Here is a 20,255-nt window from a genome sequence, read left to right as displayed (position 1 = left end):
AAATGCAGATGGAAATGCAAAAGGTCAAGGAGAACCAAAGCAATCCCAAAGAACATGAAAACTGAAGGGTTTGCCTTACCAGATATTAACACTTAATTTAAAGCTAAGGTACGTAAAACGATGTGGTATGCAAGTAAAGATGGACAAATGGACAATAGGACAGATGGTCAGAAACCCACACATAAGTGGATACTCATTTATGACAAAGGTCACACTGGTGAAGGGCTAAAGTATGATGATTTTAATAAATGGTGCTATTCAACTAAACATCCCTATGGAAACAAATGTATTCTGACCCCCTACCTCAATGATACATAAAAATCAATTCCAGGTGGATTGTAGATCTAAATATATAAAGAAAATATTAATTTTAGAAAATAAACAGCCTATCTTCATGACCTTGGTCCAGAGAATTATTAAATTCTAAAAGAATCAACTGTGACGTGGTTGGTGTGGCTCAGTGGATTGAGCACCAGTCACAAACTGAAAGGTTGCTGGTTCAATTCCTGGTCAGGGCACACGCCTGGGTTGTGGGCCAGGTCCCCAGTTGGGAGCGAGAGAGGCAAACAATTGACATTTCTCTCCCTCTCTTTCTCCCTCCCTTCCCTACTCTCTAAAAATACATAAGTAAAATCTTTTTTAAAAAAATGTTAATTTATTTTTAAAAATATCTGGCTTTTCTTTCTTTATGTCAATATAATTTGTAAAATCTATTAGATAATAACTTTTAAAAATAAAAAATAAAGAATTAACCATAAAGAAAAAAACAGATAAAGTGAACTTCAGTAAAATTAAAAATATTTTCATCAAATGATACCATTGGGGAGGGGGGGAAGATATGAGTGAGAGAGGAAAGGCAAGCTGCAAGGTGAGGGAAGACATCTGTAATACAAATTTTGACAAAGAACTGTATCCAGCATATATAAGTATCTCACAGACCAATAAACACGTCATATGTCCCAATTTTTAAGAAATAAAGACTTGAGTAGACTTCCCAAAAAAGATTTCCAAAGAGCCAATAAACACAAGAAGCCAGTCGGCTTCCCTGATCATTAGGGAAATGTAGGTGAAAACCACGGTATGGTTGGGTCCGGTGAATATTCACCACTGGAAAAAATGAGGAGCAACTGAAATTCTCATTCATACACTGCTGGCGGGAATGAAAAGTGGTAGTATCTATGAAAGGTGGCTCAGCTGGTTGGAGCATCGTCCTATAACCAAAAGGTTGCGGGTTCAATCCCCGGTCAGAGCACATACCTAGGTTGTGGGTTTGATCCATAGTCAAGGCTCATACAAGAGGCAACTGATTGATGTTTCTCTCTCATATTGATGTTTCTTTCTCTCCCTTTCTCTCTCTCTCAAGTCAAGAAACATATCCTTGAGTGAGGATTTTTTGAAAAGCTGAAAAGACCCAGCAATTCTACGCCTGGGATCCACTCAACAGAAGTGCTGTATGTGTTCACCAGAAGGCATGTACTATAGCAGGATGTTCATCGCAGGACTCTTCATGATAGCAAACCACAAGAAACAGCTCAAAAAAGCATCTACATTTGGTGGCTAAGTGAACTGTGCTACATTCACATAACAGTGGAACTAAACTACTCACAATATGGATGACTCTCATACACACATGAGCAGAAGAAGCCAGACCAAAGACAGAACACAGAGTACAATGCCATTTACAAGAAGTTCAAAGGCGAGGAAAGCTAATCTCTGGTGATAGAAGTGGAGAAGCAGTTACTTTGGAAGGGGCACAGGGAGGGCTCAAGTGGGAAGGCTGGTTCCACAGCTGTGTTCAGTTTTGAAAATTCAGTGAACAGTACACTTAGGATTTGTGTAAGCTTCTGTATGCATGTAACACTTCCATAAACACCCCTTAAAACAAACAAACAAAAAAAATTACAGTAGGGTGGGTTCTAGAACATTTCTCACAAGCTGCTTGGCTGGACCCTTCTGTGAACCCAGGTCCCAAATCCACACCTGGGACCTCCTGGGGTGCTGTTTAAATGACCCCGATCTAGTTCAATCCCTTCACTCTATTATGAATATTTTAACCCCACTTTAAAGGGGGGAACTGAGGACGGAGAGAGGAGGCCTGGCCAGGTCATGTAGCATGTGGACAGCAGAGCCAGGTCTAGAATGCAGCACTCAGGGCTCAGAAAAAAGCAGAAATCGAGGCAAGTCAAGGTGGCATAGTGCAAAAGACAGGTATGTGGGCTCTGCCACCTTCTAGCTGGGTGACTGGGGCAAGTCACTTAACCCTCATCTGAAAATCAGAGGCCACGAGGTGCCCGCCTCAGGGCTGCCGCGAAGACTGAGTAATGCTGCTCAAAGGTGCTGGCCATGAGGACTGCTGTTTTCATCAAGGTGCCAGATCAGGAGAGAGAAGAAGGCAAAGGGGCTCGTGTACTTAGCAGGATCGCGCTGGGCACCACCGAGGGTGCTTTCTGGTCTCATGCAATCCCCCCACAGCCCTTCAAAGTGGGAGTAATAGACCCATTTTACAGATGAAAGTACAGACAACCTGACTGGTAGGGAGCAAAGCCAAGAAGGAGAGGGAGGTCTGTCTGATCCCAGAATCACTAAAGAACAGGACGAGACATCACAGCTTGATGAAGTGAATCGGAACCAACTGAGTGCCCAGAGAATTCTCCGGGAGAAATGGGGCCTGAAGAAAGGCCCCCACACAGCCATCTCCTTGTGCCTTCTCTTACACTCCCACCTTCCCTGTGGGGCCTCTCAGTCTGGGCACCAGCCAGCCCACTCTCAGCCTCAGCCCTATGAACCCCACCCCAGGGCCACCTCCACCCTCAGCCCAGCCCTATCTTTGCTGCTTCTCAACATTGCGCATCAGATCCCTTCCCCGCCCAAAGCCCAGCCCAACTCAGGCCTTGTACTCCCCCTCCTGGAGCACCGCCCTCTCCTGTGGCCTCTGTCATGGGCCCAGGAGCTATTCTAACACCCCGATCTGGCCCAGACGCTTCCCATTCAACACCTCCAAGGTACAGGGCAAGCATAACTGAGTCCCTCAGAGACCCTTCCCCGCCTCTGTCACAGCACTCACCGTCCCTTCCTCTGTGCTCGCTAGGTGCTAGGCACCATTCTAGGTCCTGGGGACAGAGCAGAGAATAAGACAAGTCCTGACTGCACCCACCTTGACTCAGGTCTGAATCCCCACGTGTCTGACACAGGCCCTGTCCAGAAACACGTCAAAATGTTGGCGAATCAACAGGCACATCTGGCTGTGCTACCTCCAAGTCCAGTCTCACAAACACCTCCTGAGGCCGCTGCTCCCATGGCTCCTGCTGCCCGCGATGCCCACCCTGCCCCCTCTGTGCACCCAACTCCTGCACAGCTTCTAAGTCCCGGCCTACGGCCACCTCCTCTGTGAAGCCTTCCTCAGGCCTTCCAAAGCTGAGTGATCCCTCCTTTCTGTGTGGGAATGACTGCGTCCATGCCTCTCGCCTCCATCGAACTGGGATCCCCTCCCCACATGTGACTCACTCCTGCACCTCCAGAACTTGTGCAAAGCCTGGCACACAGCAGTTTCAGAAAATACTTGTGGAATGAATGAATCCAACAAGAGAAGAATGAACGTCAGGAAGAGACCACACTGGCTCCTGGGCCTTGGAGAGGAGAATAAGTGTGAGAAGAAACTCGAAGTCCCTAGGAGCATGGCTCTGCTCTGACATTCCCTGCCCTGCTCCCCACCAAGGACCCTTTCTCCTTGTGCTTCAGGAAGGCCCTGGCACTGAGGATACTCCCGCCACCCCCACACAGAGGCCTGGCTTCTGCCAGCCAGCCCAGCCCGGCCCTCAGGGCACCTCGGTGAGGCTGTTAGAAGTGTCTGGTTTCCTGTCTGCGGGCCATCTGTCTCTCCCCAGCAGGCTCACTGGCCCTTCTCCAGAGGGACTGGAAGTGCACTTTTAGATCAGGAGTTCCCTAGGGACTGAGGGAATGTCCCCACAACAAGCTGCTTTAGGGGGCCTCTGATGTCCTGCGGAACCGATGGTAACCCTCTCAGCCTCAGCATCCGCAGCATTAGCTGGCCCAGATCAGGGAGGTACCGAGGGGCTCCCATAGACAATGGATGCCAGCAGGCTCGGAACTTGGCTGCCTGCCACGCCGGCCTCAGGCCCAGCTGCTCCGGACAGCCTCCTGCTCACCAGGGCCTGTGCGTCACCCCTCCCTGACCTCCTGGAGGCCACTGTGCCTGGCGGGTGGTAGCAGGGTGCAGGGGAGAAGGCATGGCCTTGAAGACTAACACTCAGCTCCAGCAGAGACTCACTGTGTGGCCTATTTCCTTACCTTCAAAAGACGGAAAATTAGACAGACCTCATGGAGCAGCTGAGAGGTTTACAGAGTGATGCCTGGCAAGGGCCCAGCACAGTGCCTGTGCAGAGCGGTGCTCAGTAAATACTTGCTGACCACAAAGGCCTGACTGCGGTCTGGTAGGATGCAGGAACAGCACCCAGAGCTGCATGGCAGTGAGGGGATGAGAGGACTGGAGGTTCAGAGCACAGGCTGTGGGGCCTCAGACACTTGGCTTCTATCCTATTTCATTGACTTGCTGTGTGACCCGGGGCAAGTTGCTTCACCTCTCTGCACCTCAGTTTCCACATCTCCAAGATGGATATTAAGGAAGTTGACATATGTCAACACACTTGGTTGGCAAGGGTGATAAAATGACCACTCTAATGATGGCAAGTTACAGGGCCTTGCATGGGCCAGACACGTCCAGGGCACCTGCCTGTGCAGCCTCGTGGAATGCTCATAATGGTATCGCACAGTCCAGGCACTCCCAGCGCTGCTGTGCCTCTCCTGCTCTGGCATGGGTTAGGACAGTAGCACCTTGGTCCCAGTCAGGGGTTGCTGGATGTGGGAGTCATGTCCCCACTGGTCCGTGCACATCCCTCCTCCTGACTAAGACTGAGCTGGGCACCGCTCAGGAAAGGCCCTTTCACTCACTGCCTCCCCACAGGGCCACTCACCAAAATGGTTGTGACCACCAGCGTCTTGTTTGCCAGTGTCTGCGACAGGTTGATGTCCAGGGTGGTCGCGTTCATGGCCAGGGTCCGGTTAGAGTACCATACCCCGATCTGGGGGGGGAGAGGGATGTGGTCCTCTGACTGGGGGGGGGGGGCGTCCAACTCCGCCCACACCCTGCCACCTCCACCCACCCCTACGAGTCAGGGCTCTGGCAAAACCTTGGGCCTGCTCACCTCTCGGTGGCCCTGCCGGGACTTCTCTAGGATGCGTAGGGTGTAGTTGGTCCTCTGCCCTTTGCTGTTGAATTCAACCCGCCCGGTCAGCCCATCATACTCTACCTAGCAGGGTGGGAGGTGGCCAGAGGGAAGGGTGGCAGGGGCCCAGAGAGATGGGTGGGGAAGGCCCAGAGGGGAAGAGACAAAGGTGGAGGGGACAAGAGAAAGGGAGAGGGACCAGGAAGGACCACAATTAAACAAGCAAGACCAGAGACCAGCAAACAAGGGTTGATGGAGCAAAGACATAGGGAAACAGCAACAGGTGGGCAGAGGAAAGCCAGGAGACGGCACAGAGGGAAGAGCAAGGAAGAGGCCCAGAGAGAGCAAGAGGCAGCGGGTGGGGTCGGAGGTAGGGGGAGAGGGCAGAGGGGCCGCAGGGTGGACACAGTGAGTCTCCCACCTGAGGCAGGCTGATCGCCCTTAGCCCCCCCACCCCCGGCTCACCATGCGCAGGTAGTTCATGAGGCTGGTCCCATGGGGCCAAATGTTGGCCGACGTACAGGCCAGCGGCTTCACACCGATCTCCTGGCTGCGGTTCAGCTCTCGGACGGCGCTCACCACCACATGCACAGCATCAAACATCAGGGCAGCCGACAGCTGGGGGCAGTGCAGAGGCGGGGTGGGAGAGGGAAGAGGCAGCTGAGCCATGGGGGCCCTGCAGTCCCATGATGCTACCCCCAGCCCTCAGACAACTCCTCTGTCTCCGGGAATGTGGAACCTTGTAGGTCAGGAGTGAGGACAAGTCTCTGGTGTCTTTCTTGAGGAATGCGTGTGACAGGGAAAGGCATGCATGCTGCCCAGACCTCTGTAGGAGCATCTCTTCCTGAATGCGTGTGGCCTTGGGTCCCTGGGGAAGGGCACGTCGGAGAGGGTTTGTCTGGACGGCCAGCTGTGTTGACCCCACAGGAAGATGTTCATGGGCCTGAGGGCGCCTGGGAATCTATGTGTCTGTGTGGCTGACGCAGGTGGTAGACGATGGCCACAGCTCCTTTCTGAGTGTGTCTGGGGGTGTTTGTGTGGGTGGGGCTGAGCAAATGCACACAGGGTGGGGTGTGGCATCTAGGAGGCAGGAACGCATAAAGGTTGTGAGCCCAGGCCTGGGAGGCAGGCAGATCTGAGTTAGAGGCCCAGCTCTACTATATCCTGTAGTGGGCCAAGTCCTCACTCCTCTCTGAACCTCAGTTTCCTCCCCTGTAAAGTGGGGATAATTGTCATCTCTGCTTCTGGATACTCAGGTGGGGATTAAGCAAGATAATGCATGTAAGGAACTCAAAATAGCACCTGGCACAGATATAAACTGGCCACTGAGCTGTGACTGACGGCATCCGGCGTCTGTGTGTGTGTGTGTGTGTGTGTGTGTGTGAGTGTGCCTTAGCTGGGTCGATGTGCAGGTAGGCGCAGGGGTGCCTATGAATGTGCCTCTGTCTGTGTACATGTGTGATCTCCCTGCATGTGTACATCAACTGCGTGGCTCAGTGTTCATGTGAGTTTCTACGCACATAGGAATGCCTTGGTATCTTGGCATATGAGTAGCTGTCTGTGAACAAACGCATAAATATGCACCTTTTGTATGTTTTAATTTATTCAACGTATATTATCGGACCCCTACTCTGAGCCAGGCTGTTTTAGGTGTGGGGGTAAATGGTGAACAGAGAGAAACCTCTGCCCTTGGGAACTTACAATCTCTGTATTTGTATCTATATCTAAGCAAAATATAGAGCAAGCCGCATGGTGATGAGATCAACAAAGACAGGTGACATGGAGGAAACACAGTATGGAAAGGGGCTACTTAGTGGGGAGTCTCCCATACTTTAAATAGGGGACCAAGGAAAGTCTTACAACTGAAAGGACACTTGAGCAATGACTTAGTGATGAGGAAGCAAGTCAGTAGTTCTCTGGGGAAATGCATGCAAAGCGGTGGGGAGAGCGAGTGCACAGGCTCTGAGGTGCGCGTGTGCTGGGGCAGCAGGCGCACCTGGAGCCCCGTGGGCTGCAGGGCCATGGGAGGAGGAGAAGAGAACAGGGTCACACTTATCTCAGAGTGAGGCTGTGAGGCGTGTACTCAGAAAGTGACCGGGAGCCCCAGACGTTCTGAGCACAAACTGGCAGAGATCTGAAGGGGCTCCAGATGCCTGCATGCAGCAATCTGTGCACAGCGTGTCTGCGTGCAGCGTGTGTCTGCGTGCAGCGTGTCTGTGTGCAGCGTGTCTCTGCCTGCGACGTGTCTGCGTGAAACCTGTCTGCATGCAGGGTCTGCGTGCAGAGTTCATGCAGTGTCTGTGTGCAGAGTGTCTGCGTGTGGGGACGAGGGCGCATGCTCACCGCGGGGCCCGGGTAGGTGCTGGCTTCGCAGTTCTCCCTCCAGGACATGTTGAGGCTGCGCACAAACTCATGGTAGAAGGGGTGTGAGGTGTTGAACATGGAGAAGCCCAGGATGTTGGAAGAGTCCTCCACGATCCCGTCCAGGTGCAAGATGGGGAAGTCCTGTGGCAGAGAAGAGAAGTGAGGCCTGAGGCTGGGCCCCACTAGTGCAAACACCACGGGAGGGGATGGGGCCAGAGGGGCTGCCGTGGGTACACACCATGGTGGTGAGGATGTACTTGTAAAACGCAGAGGTCATTCCCAGCTCTGAGGCCTGGAGACATGGGCAGGAAGTGGCGACCAGGGAGGCAGAGACCCACAGGCAGATATGGGGAGAAGCCGAGAGGGGAAGAGATATTTAGAGACAAGGCTGGCAAGAAGGCACCCTGTGGGGAACACAGTAAAAAACACCCGGAGACAGAGAGCGACAAGAAGACACATGTGGGCAGAGGAAGACCTTGATCCCTCACGTCCAACCACACTGACAGGTGAGCTGAGTGGGATGTAGGTTTTGTTGGAAGAGAGAATGGTGCCCTTGAATGTCTGCGCTGCCCTTTAGATTACTTAAACGACTGCCCTCTGAAGACGGGCAAAGGGCCACCTCGAGAACAGGGCCGGTGGGGAAGGTAACCTCAGCCCTCAAACCCCTGCTGCCCAGAGCCGGGCTTCTGCTGCCCATGCACGGGGCTCAGCCAGGTCACAGGTCAGAGAAACTGCCCCGCAACCTTCATAAGCACTTTGCAGCAAAAGGCAGCCAATTTGACTCTCATGATTCATGATTATCATCGACATGTAGGGAGCAGGTCTCCGTACCCCCATGTGACCACCGAGGCCTGTGGGCACTGGCGATGTGCTGTCCCTCATGTTGCTACCCCTGACCCTGTAGGGCATCAGAGACAGGAGACCCACCTTACGGAGGATGAGGTGGGAGATGGAGGCGTTGGCGTCGATGATAATGGTGGACACCTTATCATCACGGATCTCCTTGAGCAGCGGTGTGGGGTCCTGGCTGTCATCCAGCATCCTCACTGATAGTGTCTCCTTGGAGATGAGGAACCCCCGCACCAGTTCCTCCAATCGCAGCAGGCCTAGGGGTGGGGTCATCTCGGGTTAGAGCCCCTCCATATGCCCGACATGGGGCAAACACTGCCTCCTCCTTGCCACCACGGAGTAACTGGGGAGAGGATGAAAGTGCACTCAAGAGATGGGGGCAGCTCTCTGTCCATAGTGTAGCTGGCTGTCTTGGGGCACTGGACCCAGGGACCTGATGCCTGGGTCCTCCCAAATTAAAATCCCAACCTATAGCTCCCCTTGGCCTCCAGATGCTTGCCTCCTGCCACTGTTCTGCCCCCACTGATATGAGTGACAGGCATCTCACACTTCACACGTGCAAAGCCAAATTCTGCTCTTCTCACCCAAACCAGCACATCTCCCTGGTCTAGCCGGCAGCCTGGCTTCCTCTCTCTTTTACACCCACGCCCAATCCATCTAGGCTCTACCTTCAAAACTCATCAGACCCCATCGACTTGCAGCACACCACCACTATCACCTAGCCCAAGCCAATGCCATCTCTTGCCTATCACAACAGCCACAGCTGTCCCCCAGAGTCTGTCCCTTACGCTTCAGCCAGAACCAAGTAAAGCAGATGTGCCCCTTCTTGGCCCCAAACCCACTAATAGCTTCTTGTTCACTCAGAGTGAAGGTCAAAGCTTGCAAGACTCCACACCACCTGCTCCCCCCCATTATCTCCTGACCTCATCACCTTCTGTCACTCACTCTTTCCAGCCACACAGGTCTCCTTGATGTCTCCCACACTGTCCTCTGGCCTTTGTGCTGGCTGCTCCCTTTGCCTGGAACACTCTTCTCCCAGATACCACATAGCTCCTGCCCTTAACACCTTCAAATCTTTGCTCAAACATCCCCCCGATGACACCGACACCCACCATTCCATTTCAGATTGCCCTCCTCATTCCAGCACACCCAATCCCTATTACCCTCACCTATTTGTCCTTCTAACTAAACGTCCTCATGTGTGTTCAGTGCCTAGCTCCTCCTGTTAGAATGTAATTTGACAAGGGCAGAGCTGCCGGCCTGGCTTGCATACAGCCACATCCCTAATACCAAGAAGAATACTTGGCACATGGCAGGTGTTCAGTAAACACCTTTTGAAATAGGAATTCTCCCTGGAGGTTACTGAGCATACCCTCTCTCTCTCCAGCTGCACAACCACAGACCCACCAGCTTCTCGAACAGCTCCACCTGAATCTCAGACACCTCCAAGCCAACGCAGGCCCCTGAACTGACTGTCCCCTCCACCTTGGGCAGCACCTGGTCACTGTTCATGACCCTGCCCTCTCTCCTCCCTCATGACTCTTCTCTGGCCCAGGGGTCTCTTGGTCCCACTGCCACCACTGCCACCACCTGAGCCCTAACCAGCACACCTCCCCTGCCTCTCGCTGCTCTCCCTGCTACGTCTCACGTCCCTCTCCAGTCCCCTTGCTGCACTGCAGCCAAGGACTGTTTCCTGCAATACACAGGGGGGCCATGTCCCCTCGCCTGACCCTGTGTGGGAACCTCGACTGTCTTCAGGATGAAACGCACGTGAGGCCCTGCGCGACCACGCCCCGCTTGCGTCTCCTGCTGCACGCTCCCACATCCCACCACAGGGAGCACCTTCAAGCCTCTGAAAGGAGACACTCTCCCCGAGTCACAACTCTGCCCCCACCCTCCTCCCCAACTCCCCACCCTTCCGGTCCAGCTAAGATGTCCCTTTCTTGGGGATGTGGGATCCAAACCTCCTACACCCTTGTGCTCCGACAGGCCCTGCTCAACTCCTAACAGCACGTACCACTCACTCCACATCACAGCTGCTCAGCCACTGTGTCTTCCACTGGCCCTGGGGCTCCCTGAAGTCAGGGCCCACGTCTAGGCCTAGCAGGGGCCTGCATCTGGCAAGTGCTTAGCACTGCCTGTGAGCTGAATGGTGGGGGGAGGGGGGCCTGTAGAACCAGAGCCTGGGTTCCCGAGGGGGAGGAACAGGGGGGATGACGAGAGCTGTGCTCAGGTCCCCCAGGTGTTCCAAGCAGGAGGCACCGACAACTGTGTGGGAGACCAGACCCCTTGGGAAGGGCGTTTGGGGAACAGGAAATGAAACATCCAGTTTCCTCCCTCACACTCGGCCTTGGCACAGAGGAGGCTGGCCGAGGGGTAGTTGAAGGACTTGAGGATTCGGGAGACCGCCAGGCTGACGTCCTCGTTACTGGGGTACAGGCTGACAGATGCGAAACGAAGGTACTGAAGGCGAGGCGTCTCCTCAGGACCCACCTTGATGTGGGGGATCTGGACAGAGAAGGAACCTTTGCTTCTGCCCTGTTCCCTCCTCCCCCCCTTCACCTCCCAGGGACCCCCCCCTTACCCCGCTCCACCCCACCTCACCTCCTTCTCCCCACAGATATGGCTCACGGTGGAAGCAGACGCAGGGCTGGAGGAGGGCCCCAGGACAGACACGACCCCCTTGGGCAGGATCTGACACACTGCAAGGGGTAGGAAGAGACCGCAGAGTCAAGGACCCTTCCGCTCCTCTCCGCTCTCACCCGCCAGGGACCTACCCCAGCCCAGGAATGGAACCGACACTCCTCCACCATGGGGACCCAGAGGCCCAACCCCTGCCATCCTATGGATGTAAGGAGGGGGCACAAGACAGAGAGAGAGACAGGGAGAAATGGCAACAGGAGGGCGGGTCACACCAGAGGGAACAAAGGAAGGGATGAAGAAGAAATACCAGGGGCCTCCTGGCTGAGATCCAGTGCCAGGTTCCTTGGCCTTCATCTTCCTCAGTCTTTCTAACCACACTACCACCTGACGTGCATCCACCACCCCTCCACCCTGAAGCCGTTCTTCTGTTGCATTTACTTGCTCCTTTCTTCCCCTTTCTTTCTCCTTAAACATGTGTGTTTCTCAAGACTGGAAGGTAGAAGCTGTTGCTTTGCCTGCCTGGCACCCATTCTCAAGGCAGAACCCTAACTTTTCCTTGGGGAACCAGGATTGATTGTCACCTGATACTCAGGGTCACAGAACTATATATTCCTGGCCATGGTGATTGGCTCAGAGACTGAGATGGGCTCAAACCAGGCCCTAGAGAGCCTTCACCAGGTCTGCTACAATTACTACTGGGTCTGCTAAACTGGTGAGTTGTAAGTTCTGAGCTGCTGGGACCATACTGCCATCAATTGGGGAGGACATTCCTGAGAATGAAGCCAACTTAGAGGAAAGCAGGACCCAGAGATGAAGACAGAGAGATTCCTGGAACATCATTTGAACACCTGGATCCAGCCATGCCTGAAATTAATCCTTAGGTCTTTTAGTGAGTGACATGAGCAGATAAGTTCTCTATCTTCTTCAAGATAGCCTGAGTTGGGTTTCTGCCACGTTCAAATAAAAGCATCATAAGTAAGTGGCTCATCTTCCTCCAAACTTGTTCGTTCTGTGCCTTCTGCTTTGGTGAGGGCCCTGCCATTTACAAAGACTAAATACCTAGAAATGACCCTTGCCTTCAATCTTTCTCCCAACAGCCAATTAGACACCAAATCTTGTCTCTTTTTTGTCCTCAAATTGTCTCACATTTGTCCCCTTCTCTCCAAACCCTTCTCCTCTGCTCTACTTCAGGGCTCTCCACTCAGGTGTGTGCTAGGCTCCTCACTGATCACCTGAATCCAGCCTCCAGATGCACTTTCACCAGCTCTCTGGTCTAAACCTAATAAGAGCTCCCCACTGCCTACAGGTGAAGGCAGCATCTTCCAGCCTCTGGGAGCTGGCCTGCCAGTCTGCCCGACCTCACCTCCCACTGCCTAGTCACACTCTAGCCCAGATGTTTCCCATGGTCCCCCCAAACATGTCCTGAGTGCAAGTGGCCAGGATGGATATAACTCCACACCCCATTCCTTGGCTTCAAATACTTCCCCCTCCCTTCACCCCAGCTCCAGACCACAAGCACATGCCTGGAACACCATCTGTCTCCTCACCCTCTATCCCAGCTTCTCCCAACTTGTATTCTGTGCTGCACCAATCAAAGGGTCCAGGAAACATTATACTTCATTCCCCCTCTCAGTGATTTGAAATACACATGAACATAATAAAGACTCTGAGAAGGCCTGCAGGAAAGAAATCTGTCTAAAAAACCTCAGAAGGTAGCCCTCCCAAAGGTCTACAGCCCCAGCACGTCTGTTCAAGAGACACTTATTAACACTCACTCAGTCCACAGTCATCAACAGATACTTATGAACCCCTACTTTGTGGCTTACTTTGAATTGAACAACACCAAGACTCTTTCTCTATATCTTGCTCACCCTTCAGAGCTCCACTTCAGTTTAGCTGAATGCCTTCGCCAACCCTGCCCCTGAGGCCCCTGCCCTACGGCCTGGGCCCCTCATTACTCAGCTCTGGGGGCCAAGTGATCCTGGCAAGATATGAAGCTTATTTTTCAAATGAAGCCCTCGGGTCCTCCAGAGCAGGACTGAGCCCTCTCTCCTCCCTACACCCAGCAGCACCATCTCTGGGAGGAAGACAGAGCTGACATGAAGGAAGGGGCAGACAGGCCTAGAGGGGGACAAGGTGTGCGAGGAAGGTGGGGCTGACAGATGCACTGCGGGCTACTAGCCTGCCCAGCCTCACCCCACGCCCCCATGGCCCCTGCTCACTGGTGTCCGTGGTCTCGTACTGGCTGTCCCGCTGCAGCTCAAAGATGTCTACTTCCACTCGGGCCTTGGCGGGGACCTCGATGATCCCATTGATCTGTTCCCGGGCCAGGGCCAGAGCCAGACGCTCGCCACGGCCACACACCGTCTGGTCATCCAGGATTGCAGCTGAGGGGACACAGGGGTTGGGGACCAGATGCCAAGAGACTGAGGTGGGAGTGGGGATGGGGACTGGGGTCTAGACTCCTGGATCTGAGGCTGTAGAGAGCTGCGGGTCTAGACTCCTGGGTCCAGGGAAGAAGTAGCTGGGAGTTGCTGCTCCCTACGGCTGAAGAGAGCTGCGACTGGAGGCCCAGATCCCTGGGTCCTGAGGAAATGGCCTGCCTGGGTTCCCAAAGAGGAGCCCAGTCCCTATGGGAGGGTCTCTGAGGAGGCAGGGGCAGGGCTGTAGGGCCTCACCCATGCGCAGTGATGAGAGCACCTGGCAGCTGGGGCTTGCAAAGGCGACAATCAGCAGCAGCAGCAGCTCAGCCGGCATCTTCCTCCCCTCCTCATGGGGACGCAGCTGCCGCGGCCCCCACTCGCCACCTGCGGGCATTGACCATGGGAAGACGGCTGATGGGGGGGCTTCAGGGCCCCTTTGGAGGACTGCTGGACAGGGTAGTGACCACAGACCCCAGGACATTGTGAGTGAGCTCTCAAGGGCCCTGCCCTCATTAGACACTGACGAGACAGTACTGAGGGCATTGCTAGGAAGGAAGCTCAGGCTCGAGAAGCACTGCCCAGAAGGGGCACTGCCCGGGAGGAGCTCAGAGCACTCAGGCACTGAGGGGCAGAGCCACCCCTGGTGAATAGTCACAGCTACCAAAATGGGAGCGGGGCATAATGAGGATCTCAGGTAAGAGTGAATTCCAGGGACCATCCCCACCCCAGTAGGAAACCAAGAAGTGCCATCCCCAACCCAGTCCCGCCCTTGTCTCTGGGCAGGCAGCTGTTACTAAGCAACAGAAATGAGCTGGAGAGGATGCAATGGTTGCTAGGCAACCCCTCCCAGGCCTCACTTGCCACCTTCCTGACGTCCCTGGTTCCCACAATCCCACAGGGAGAGAGGCCTGGACATCCAGGGTCTGGAGGGTAGAGTATCCAGGAGTTAGGAAACTTAAAGAGAGAGGGAAAGATGGAGAGAGACACACAGATGGATCCAAGGCAGCTAAGGGGTTAAAAAGAGTAAAGAGAGAAAAGGGGGGGAACAGAGAGACAGAAAGAGAAAGGCTAAGAGGGGGGGAATACTCAGGAAAGGAGAGAGGGAAAAATAGGCAGAAATATAAGGGCCGAGAAAGATGGTAAGAAGACAGGGAATAGCGGCTAGAAACGGAGAGAAACAGAGAAGGAGAGTTTCAGGGAGCTAAAGGGAGGACTAGGAAAGAGAAAGAGGGAAGAGGCAAGAAGGTAGGGGGACGCAGAGGTGGAGAAAGGGCAGGGCAGGCAGAAGAAAGGGAAATCAAGACACAAGAGACAGAACAGGAAGGCAGAGAATGGAGAGAGACACAAACCCACTCAAGATGCCACCAAAGAGAACCAGAAGGGGAAAGTAAGGAAGGGAGTGCACCGTCTGCTGAAGAAGGTGCCCAAACCGCGCATCCTCCCTGCTCTTTGCTTCCCACAATTGCTCCCCACCTCCAGCGAGTTAGAGATTCCTGCGGTGCCCCGGCCTTCTGCAAGGTGACCACTGGGCAGAAATGAGTTGGGCCAGATATGCAACTTCCCCTGACAAGGGCTATGCCCCAAGGGGTTTCATGGGGAGGGTTATCATGAGGCCCAGAGTGCTGGGAGGTGAGCCTTGGGGTCTTCCTGCACCCCACTCAATCCCTGGGGAAGCAGGGTTTGAGCTGGTGAGATGGCGGAATGTAACCTGCTAGGGGAGGGCAGAGACACAATGCAACACTTCAGACTGTCCCTTCCGGCCAGGAAAACCTAGGCCAGGGCAGCAGGAGACCCCAGCAGTCCCTGCTGTACCCCCGACTTCCACGTGACCTTGAGCACGTCCATCTGTCTGTCTCTCTCTGGGGGCTTCTGGGGAAGACAGGCTGAGGGGTGAAAGGCATGCTGGATAAGCTGGGAGCTGCAAGGTACAATTTGGAGCTAAGGTGAAGGCTTGTCAAAGATGGAGCAGCAGGGAAAACTGGGAGACCCAAAAGGAGAACTCACAGGGGAGGCTGGGGCTGGGAGAGAGGCAGGAGTGAGGGGTCATCCTGAGACACTAGGGGCTTCTGGGGCAAATCAGGGAGCAGGGACTAGAAGATGAAAGACCAAGGAAGAGACAGGGGCCAAAAGGGCAGGGGCCCATGGGGGCAGACACAAGTAGGAGCAGAGAGACAGAGATAGAGTGCAGGGCCGGGGTGGAGGCAGCAGATGGACACAGATGCATAGGAAGGCACAGACAGAAAGACAGACTGACCTAAAGGAAGTAATGGAACTGAGAGAGAAAGACACACAGACATCGCCTAAAAGACACCAAAGGAGACAGAAGCCATAGGGAGGGTGTGAGAGAGGAGGGGCAGGCAAATCGGGCAGGCCTGAGCCTCACAGGCTCAGGGACTTAGGCTGAATCACAGCCACCACCCGAGCAGAAGGGACTGAGTTAGGGGCCCTGCCAGGGAAGGGAGACAGGCAAGTGGGCTGGTGAGATACTGATACTGGTATCAAAGGTGAGAAAGCATATCAGATTAAAGAAGGCAAATGGGGTGAGAAAGAGGGCCAAAAAAATGGCAGGTACAAGCAGAGTGGAGAGGAAAGAAATCACAAAACTGAAAAGAAAGATGGCTCGTGGGCAAAAGACAGACAGAAAAAGTATGTCAGAGCCACACAGCAGATCTATAGAAGAAGAAGGGGTGAGCAGGAAGACACAAGATTGAGAGGAAGGCACAGAGACAGACTCACAAACTAGCAGAGAGGGGGAGTGAGAGGGAGGAAAACTGGTGGGAAGGAAGACGAGTGACCCGGAGGGCACAGGCAGGGGCAGGGCAAAGCACCCATACAGGGGAGCAAATGCACACAGGTGCAGCTGCTCAGGCTGCTGGGCACGGTGGGAGCTGGGCGTGGGGGGGGCAGGAGTGGGGAGAGAATGGAGGGGTAGTTGGCAAGACCACCAAGAAAAAGAAAAGACAAAGTCACAAAGTGGACCATGGAGCAGGGCAATAGCTAAGGAGTAAGAGATGGAGGAAATGGACCCAGAGTGAATCTAGGGAGGAAAGCAGAAAAGTGAGTGAAGGAAGCTGCCTCCAAGCCCAGGCCAGGTGAGCAGAGGCCCAGGCAGCGCACAGAGCAGACAGAGAAAAGTGGCAGGAGGGCTAGACTAGGCATGAGAGCCTTCGAAAGAGACAAGAGACAGTGGAGTCTGGAGAGAGACAGAGGGATCAACAGAGACACACCAAGCAACGGTGAGGTTAACGGCAAAGAAGAGAGAAGCTGGACAGAGTCAGAGCGAGGCCGAAGAGCCACATGAAATGGAGATTCAAAAACGGAAAGACATTTCCAGGAGAGGCCGGACGGGATGGGGATGGGTCCATGGCAAGCAGTGAGGATGAGGCTCCGAGGAAAGAAAAGGGAGACAGAAACAGAGGGAGAGAGAGCAGAGCGGGTCATCGTGGACCCAGGCTGTAGAGAGCAGGGGCGGAGACATGCCAGCGGTCCGGAGAAGGAGTGAGACTACAGGTAAGAGCCAGTCGTCCCCTCAGGACCCCAGAAGCTGAGATGAGAAAGGGCTGAGGGGAATGGAGGTTGGGGAAATGGCAGGTCCCTGGTGGGGGAGGGTATTTGCCCCACACACACACCAAGCAGGGAAATGTACGGGGCCCCTGACAGGTAGCAGTGAGTCCAGCCCTCCGGGACTCAGGCCGTCCCTGGCCCAACCCCTGCCCTGCAGACACTTACGGATGCTGGTGGGACGGAGAGCTGGGCTCCCTCGAGGCCCGAGAAACGACAGCAGGGAGATGCTCTGGCACTGGGTGGTGGTGTGGCTGGGGCGGGGGGAGAGGGCAGTCCACAGGGCCCCCTCCCCCGCCTCCAGCAGAAGCCCCCAACTAATCCAAAACAGAGGCTCTCCGGGAGCAAGGAGGAAGGACAGGTGGAAGAGGAGAGGGCGGTCTGGGAGGGGAGGAAGGGGAAAGGAGAAAATGGAGGAAAGAAGGGGAGAGAGGAGAGGGCGAAGGAGCAAATGGAGGGGAAGGAGGGAGGAAGAGGAGAGGAAGGTGAAAATGGGAAAGAGGGGGCACAGGCAAAGCCGGGGGAGGGGGAAGCCGGCCCAGGAAAGGGCCCCTGCCCCCTCCCCTAGCCAGGCCGGCCTGGGGGGGCCACTGGGGGCAAGGACTGGGTGGAGACAAGGAAGCCAGCCATCAGGAGAACTGGGGGAGGGGAGGGTTTGATAGGGGGGAGGGGGCCGCCCCTTCCCCCCTCCCCCCAGCCTTGGCCCTGCCCTGGACGAGGCAAGGGCCTGGAGTCCTCAAGCCCTCAGCTCCCAAGGGAAAAAAGCATGCTGGGGACGGGAGAGAGGCCGAGGAGTGGAGGGGCTGGGGAAGATGGGGTGCTGAGGCCCAGAGAGCCAAGAAGAGGGCAGGCGAAGTGGAGAGATAGGCAGAAGGGAGAGGACAAGAGAGGGGAGGATGGAAAGAAGCAGGTGGAAGAGGAAGGCAGAGGAAGGTGGAGTGTCCCGGCGGGGGTGGGGGGTGGGGCCAGCTCAGGGCTTGGGTGGAAGGGCCTGGCCACCGACTCCTGGTCCCCTTGCAAAGATCAGCCTCCGGCTCCTGGTCCCCAGCTGGGCCTGCCTCCCTGCTGGCCTCCACAGCTGCCTGCCGCCGCCGCCGCCACCGCCACCACCAACCAGTGCCACCTCTCCTCCCCTCCGAGGCTGAAGCTGCTGCCTGCCCGCCTGCCCGCCTGCCACCCGCGCTGGGTCTTGGAGCCAGGGGGGGCGGAGAGATGAGGGAGGCAGGGAGGCAGGGAGGGCGGGCTGAAGGAAGGGAGGGAGGCAGGCAGAAAGAGGGGAGGGAGGGGAGTCAGAGGAGGGGGAGCCCGTATTGGTTGTATTGGTCAGGGCTGGGGGCCCTCGAGAAGAATGCTGATGAGAAGGCCCTGCATTGGACGGAGGGCCCATCCCCAGGCCACCCCCTCCACCACAGCATGCCACCGCCCTGCCCAGGCAGCCCTTGGGCACAGGAACAGGGAAGATGAGCAGTGGGGAGACCTGAGAAGCCATGCTGCTGAGGGAGAGGGTTTACACAGATGAAGAAACAGGCAAAGAAACAGAAAGACGGCCATCGAGACCCACGGAATTGGACCAAGGCCCAGAAACCCCACAAGCACAAGGGCAGGAAAAAGCCCAGAGAAAAGAGAAAAAGGCCCATGGAGACAGGAAAGCAGACCATAGTGACAAGCAAAGGACCTTGGGGTCAGGGCAGCTGTGGGCCCAGAGAGCCCCTGTGAAGATGGAGAAAGGCCCTGGGAACAGAAAGCCCTCCTCAGGGATGGGGAATGGTCCATGGGGATGGGGGAAGGCCCACAGAAACAGGAACAAGAAAGCACAGCACATCACAGAGATGGGGGGGAGACCCACAAACACCAGGGAACCCACAAAGACAAGGATGTAGATACAAGATGCCCACTGGGGCAGGAGCATCCAGCCCAGGGAAATAAGGGAAAGGCCCCCAGAAAGAGAAATAGCCCCCACAGAGATGAAGGGATGGGTGGTGAGGATGGGGTTCCCCATAATCCATACAGAAATCCTTGGACCATGGAGGTAAGTGGGTGGGGAGTAGAGGCCCTAGGTTCTGTAGTCTCATGGAGAGAAGCAGTGGGAAAGGGCAGGAGCTGGAGGACAGAGCCAACCCAACTGGCAGACTTCCTCCCCTTCAGGAGGGAGCTGAGCAGGGCAGGGGCATGGAAGAGAGAAGCAGCAGTAACAAATCTTGGAGTGGGGGTGGGTGGTGCATGACTGGAGGGGGGGTGAAGTTTTGGGGGAAGGAACATGACAGTTGGTGTTGAAGGCTGAGTCCATGACTCACCACCATCCCCAACTGCTCGTGACAGGGAGGAGACACTGACACACTCACGTGCAGCACTCCAGCACACGTGACTGCATGCCTCAAGCACATGTGGCATGTGGCAGCTCTCACGCTGGCCTGGCAATGGGAAGCCTTCTGCAGCTGGCATGTGGGGTGTCCCCAACACACATCTGACACATCTAATCCTGAAGGACCACCCACTTTGCACACACCTCTTCACCCTACCTGGGCAACATCTATGGCCCCCCAACACCCATTCTCAGCTTCAGCTAGGTCTGAAAGCCCAGACTCACACCTGCTTTTAGGCCTTTGCCTCTGCAGGGACTCCAGCATACAATGCCTGTCCTCCCTCAACTGAACCGATTCCGTAAGTCCTAGTCCTGTATCACCACCTCCAGGAAAACTGGTCCAGGCCTCAGCTTACTCCTGTATCATCTGAAGAGAAGGGAATATCCGACCCAGATAAGTTGGGAGTTCCAAGCTGGCTGGCATTTTCAAATGGGAGAGGAGACCTCAGCAGGACTGAGAACCTGTCCAAGGACACGGAATCTGTCAAAGGCTGAGCTCAGCTTCCAGGTTCTCTGGCTCCCACCCCAGCTGATTTAACCCTGGGGGGAAACCCAGATTACCAACTTGAAAGCTCACTGAGTCCCACCAACTTCTTTCTTCTCCTTGCATTTACTCATTTGACATGCCACTGGGTTCCCCCTGCCAGGCAGTAGAGCCGAGGGGTCATGTGTGTAAACCTTGTAGTCAACTCTTCGGTTGGAATCCTGGCTCTGTCTCTTCCTAATTATGGACAAGTTACTTCTCTAGGCCTCAGATTTTTTTCGTAAAGTGAGAATAATAGTTTCTCTGTTCTAGGGCTGTTGAGAGGA

General features: G+C 55.0%; 1 protein-coding gene across 6 annotated transcripts in view; it reads right to left on the bottom strand.

Moving 5' to 3' along the window:
• The window catches only part of GRIK5 (glutamate ionotropic receptor kainate type subunit 5), a 51,027-nt gene extending 33,240 nt beyond the window's left edge, over positions 1-17,787 (bottom strand). For 2 of the 6 annotated variants that reach the window (XM_090260728.1, XM_090260729.1), the window contains exons 1-11: positions 17,252-17,786; positions 13,778-13,906; positions 13,322-13,486; positions 11,061-11,158; positions 10,799-10,964; positions 8,535-8,713; positions 7,846-7,899; positions 7,587-7,748; positions 5,709-5,861; positions 5,223-5,327; positions 4,992-5,099 (exon numbers count right to left, since the gene is read on the bottom strand). In XM_090260728.1, coding sequence (XP_090116854.1) covers positions 4,992-5,099; positions 5,223-5,327; positions 5,709-5,861; positions 7,587-7,748; positions 7,846-7,899; positions 8,535-8,713; positions 10,799-10,964; positions 11,061-11,158; positions 13,322-13,486; positions 13,778-13,856 — 1,269 coding nt within the window. In that variant the 5' untranslated portion in view covers positions 13,857-13,906; positions 17,252-17,786. Of the gene's footprint in view, positions 1-4,991; positions 5,130-5,222; positions 5,328-5,708; positions 5,862-7,586; positions 7,749-7,845; positions 7,900-8,534; positions 8,714-10,798; positions 10,965-11,060; positions 11,159-13,321; positions 13,487-13,777; positions 13,907-17,251 lie in introns of all 6 variants that reach the window. The other 4 variants (XM_090260726.1, XM_090260727.1, XM_090260730.1 and 1 more) reach the window with 4 other exon arrangements.
• Positions 17,788-20,255: the final 2,468 nt, after the last annotated feature.

The sequence above is a fragment of the Furipterus horrens genome, unplaced genomic scaffold (genome assembly GCF_987537825.1).
Source record: "Furipterus horrens unplaced genomic scaffold, mFurHor1.1.pri manual_scaffold_13, whole genome shotgun sequence".
In the NCBI taxonomy this organism is placed as follows: Eukaryota; Metazoa; Chordata; class Mammalia; order Chiroptera; family Furipteridae; genus Furipterus; species Furipterus horrens.
Note: the sequence above shows the minus strand (reverse complement) of the source record. Positions and strands in the feature narration are given on the sequence as shown.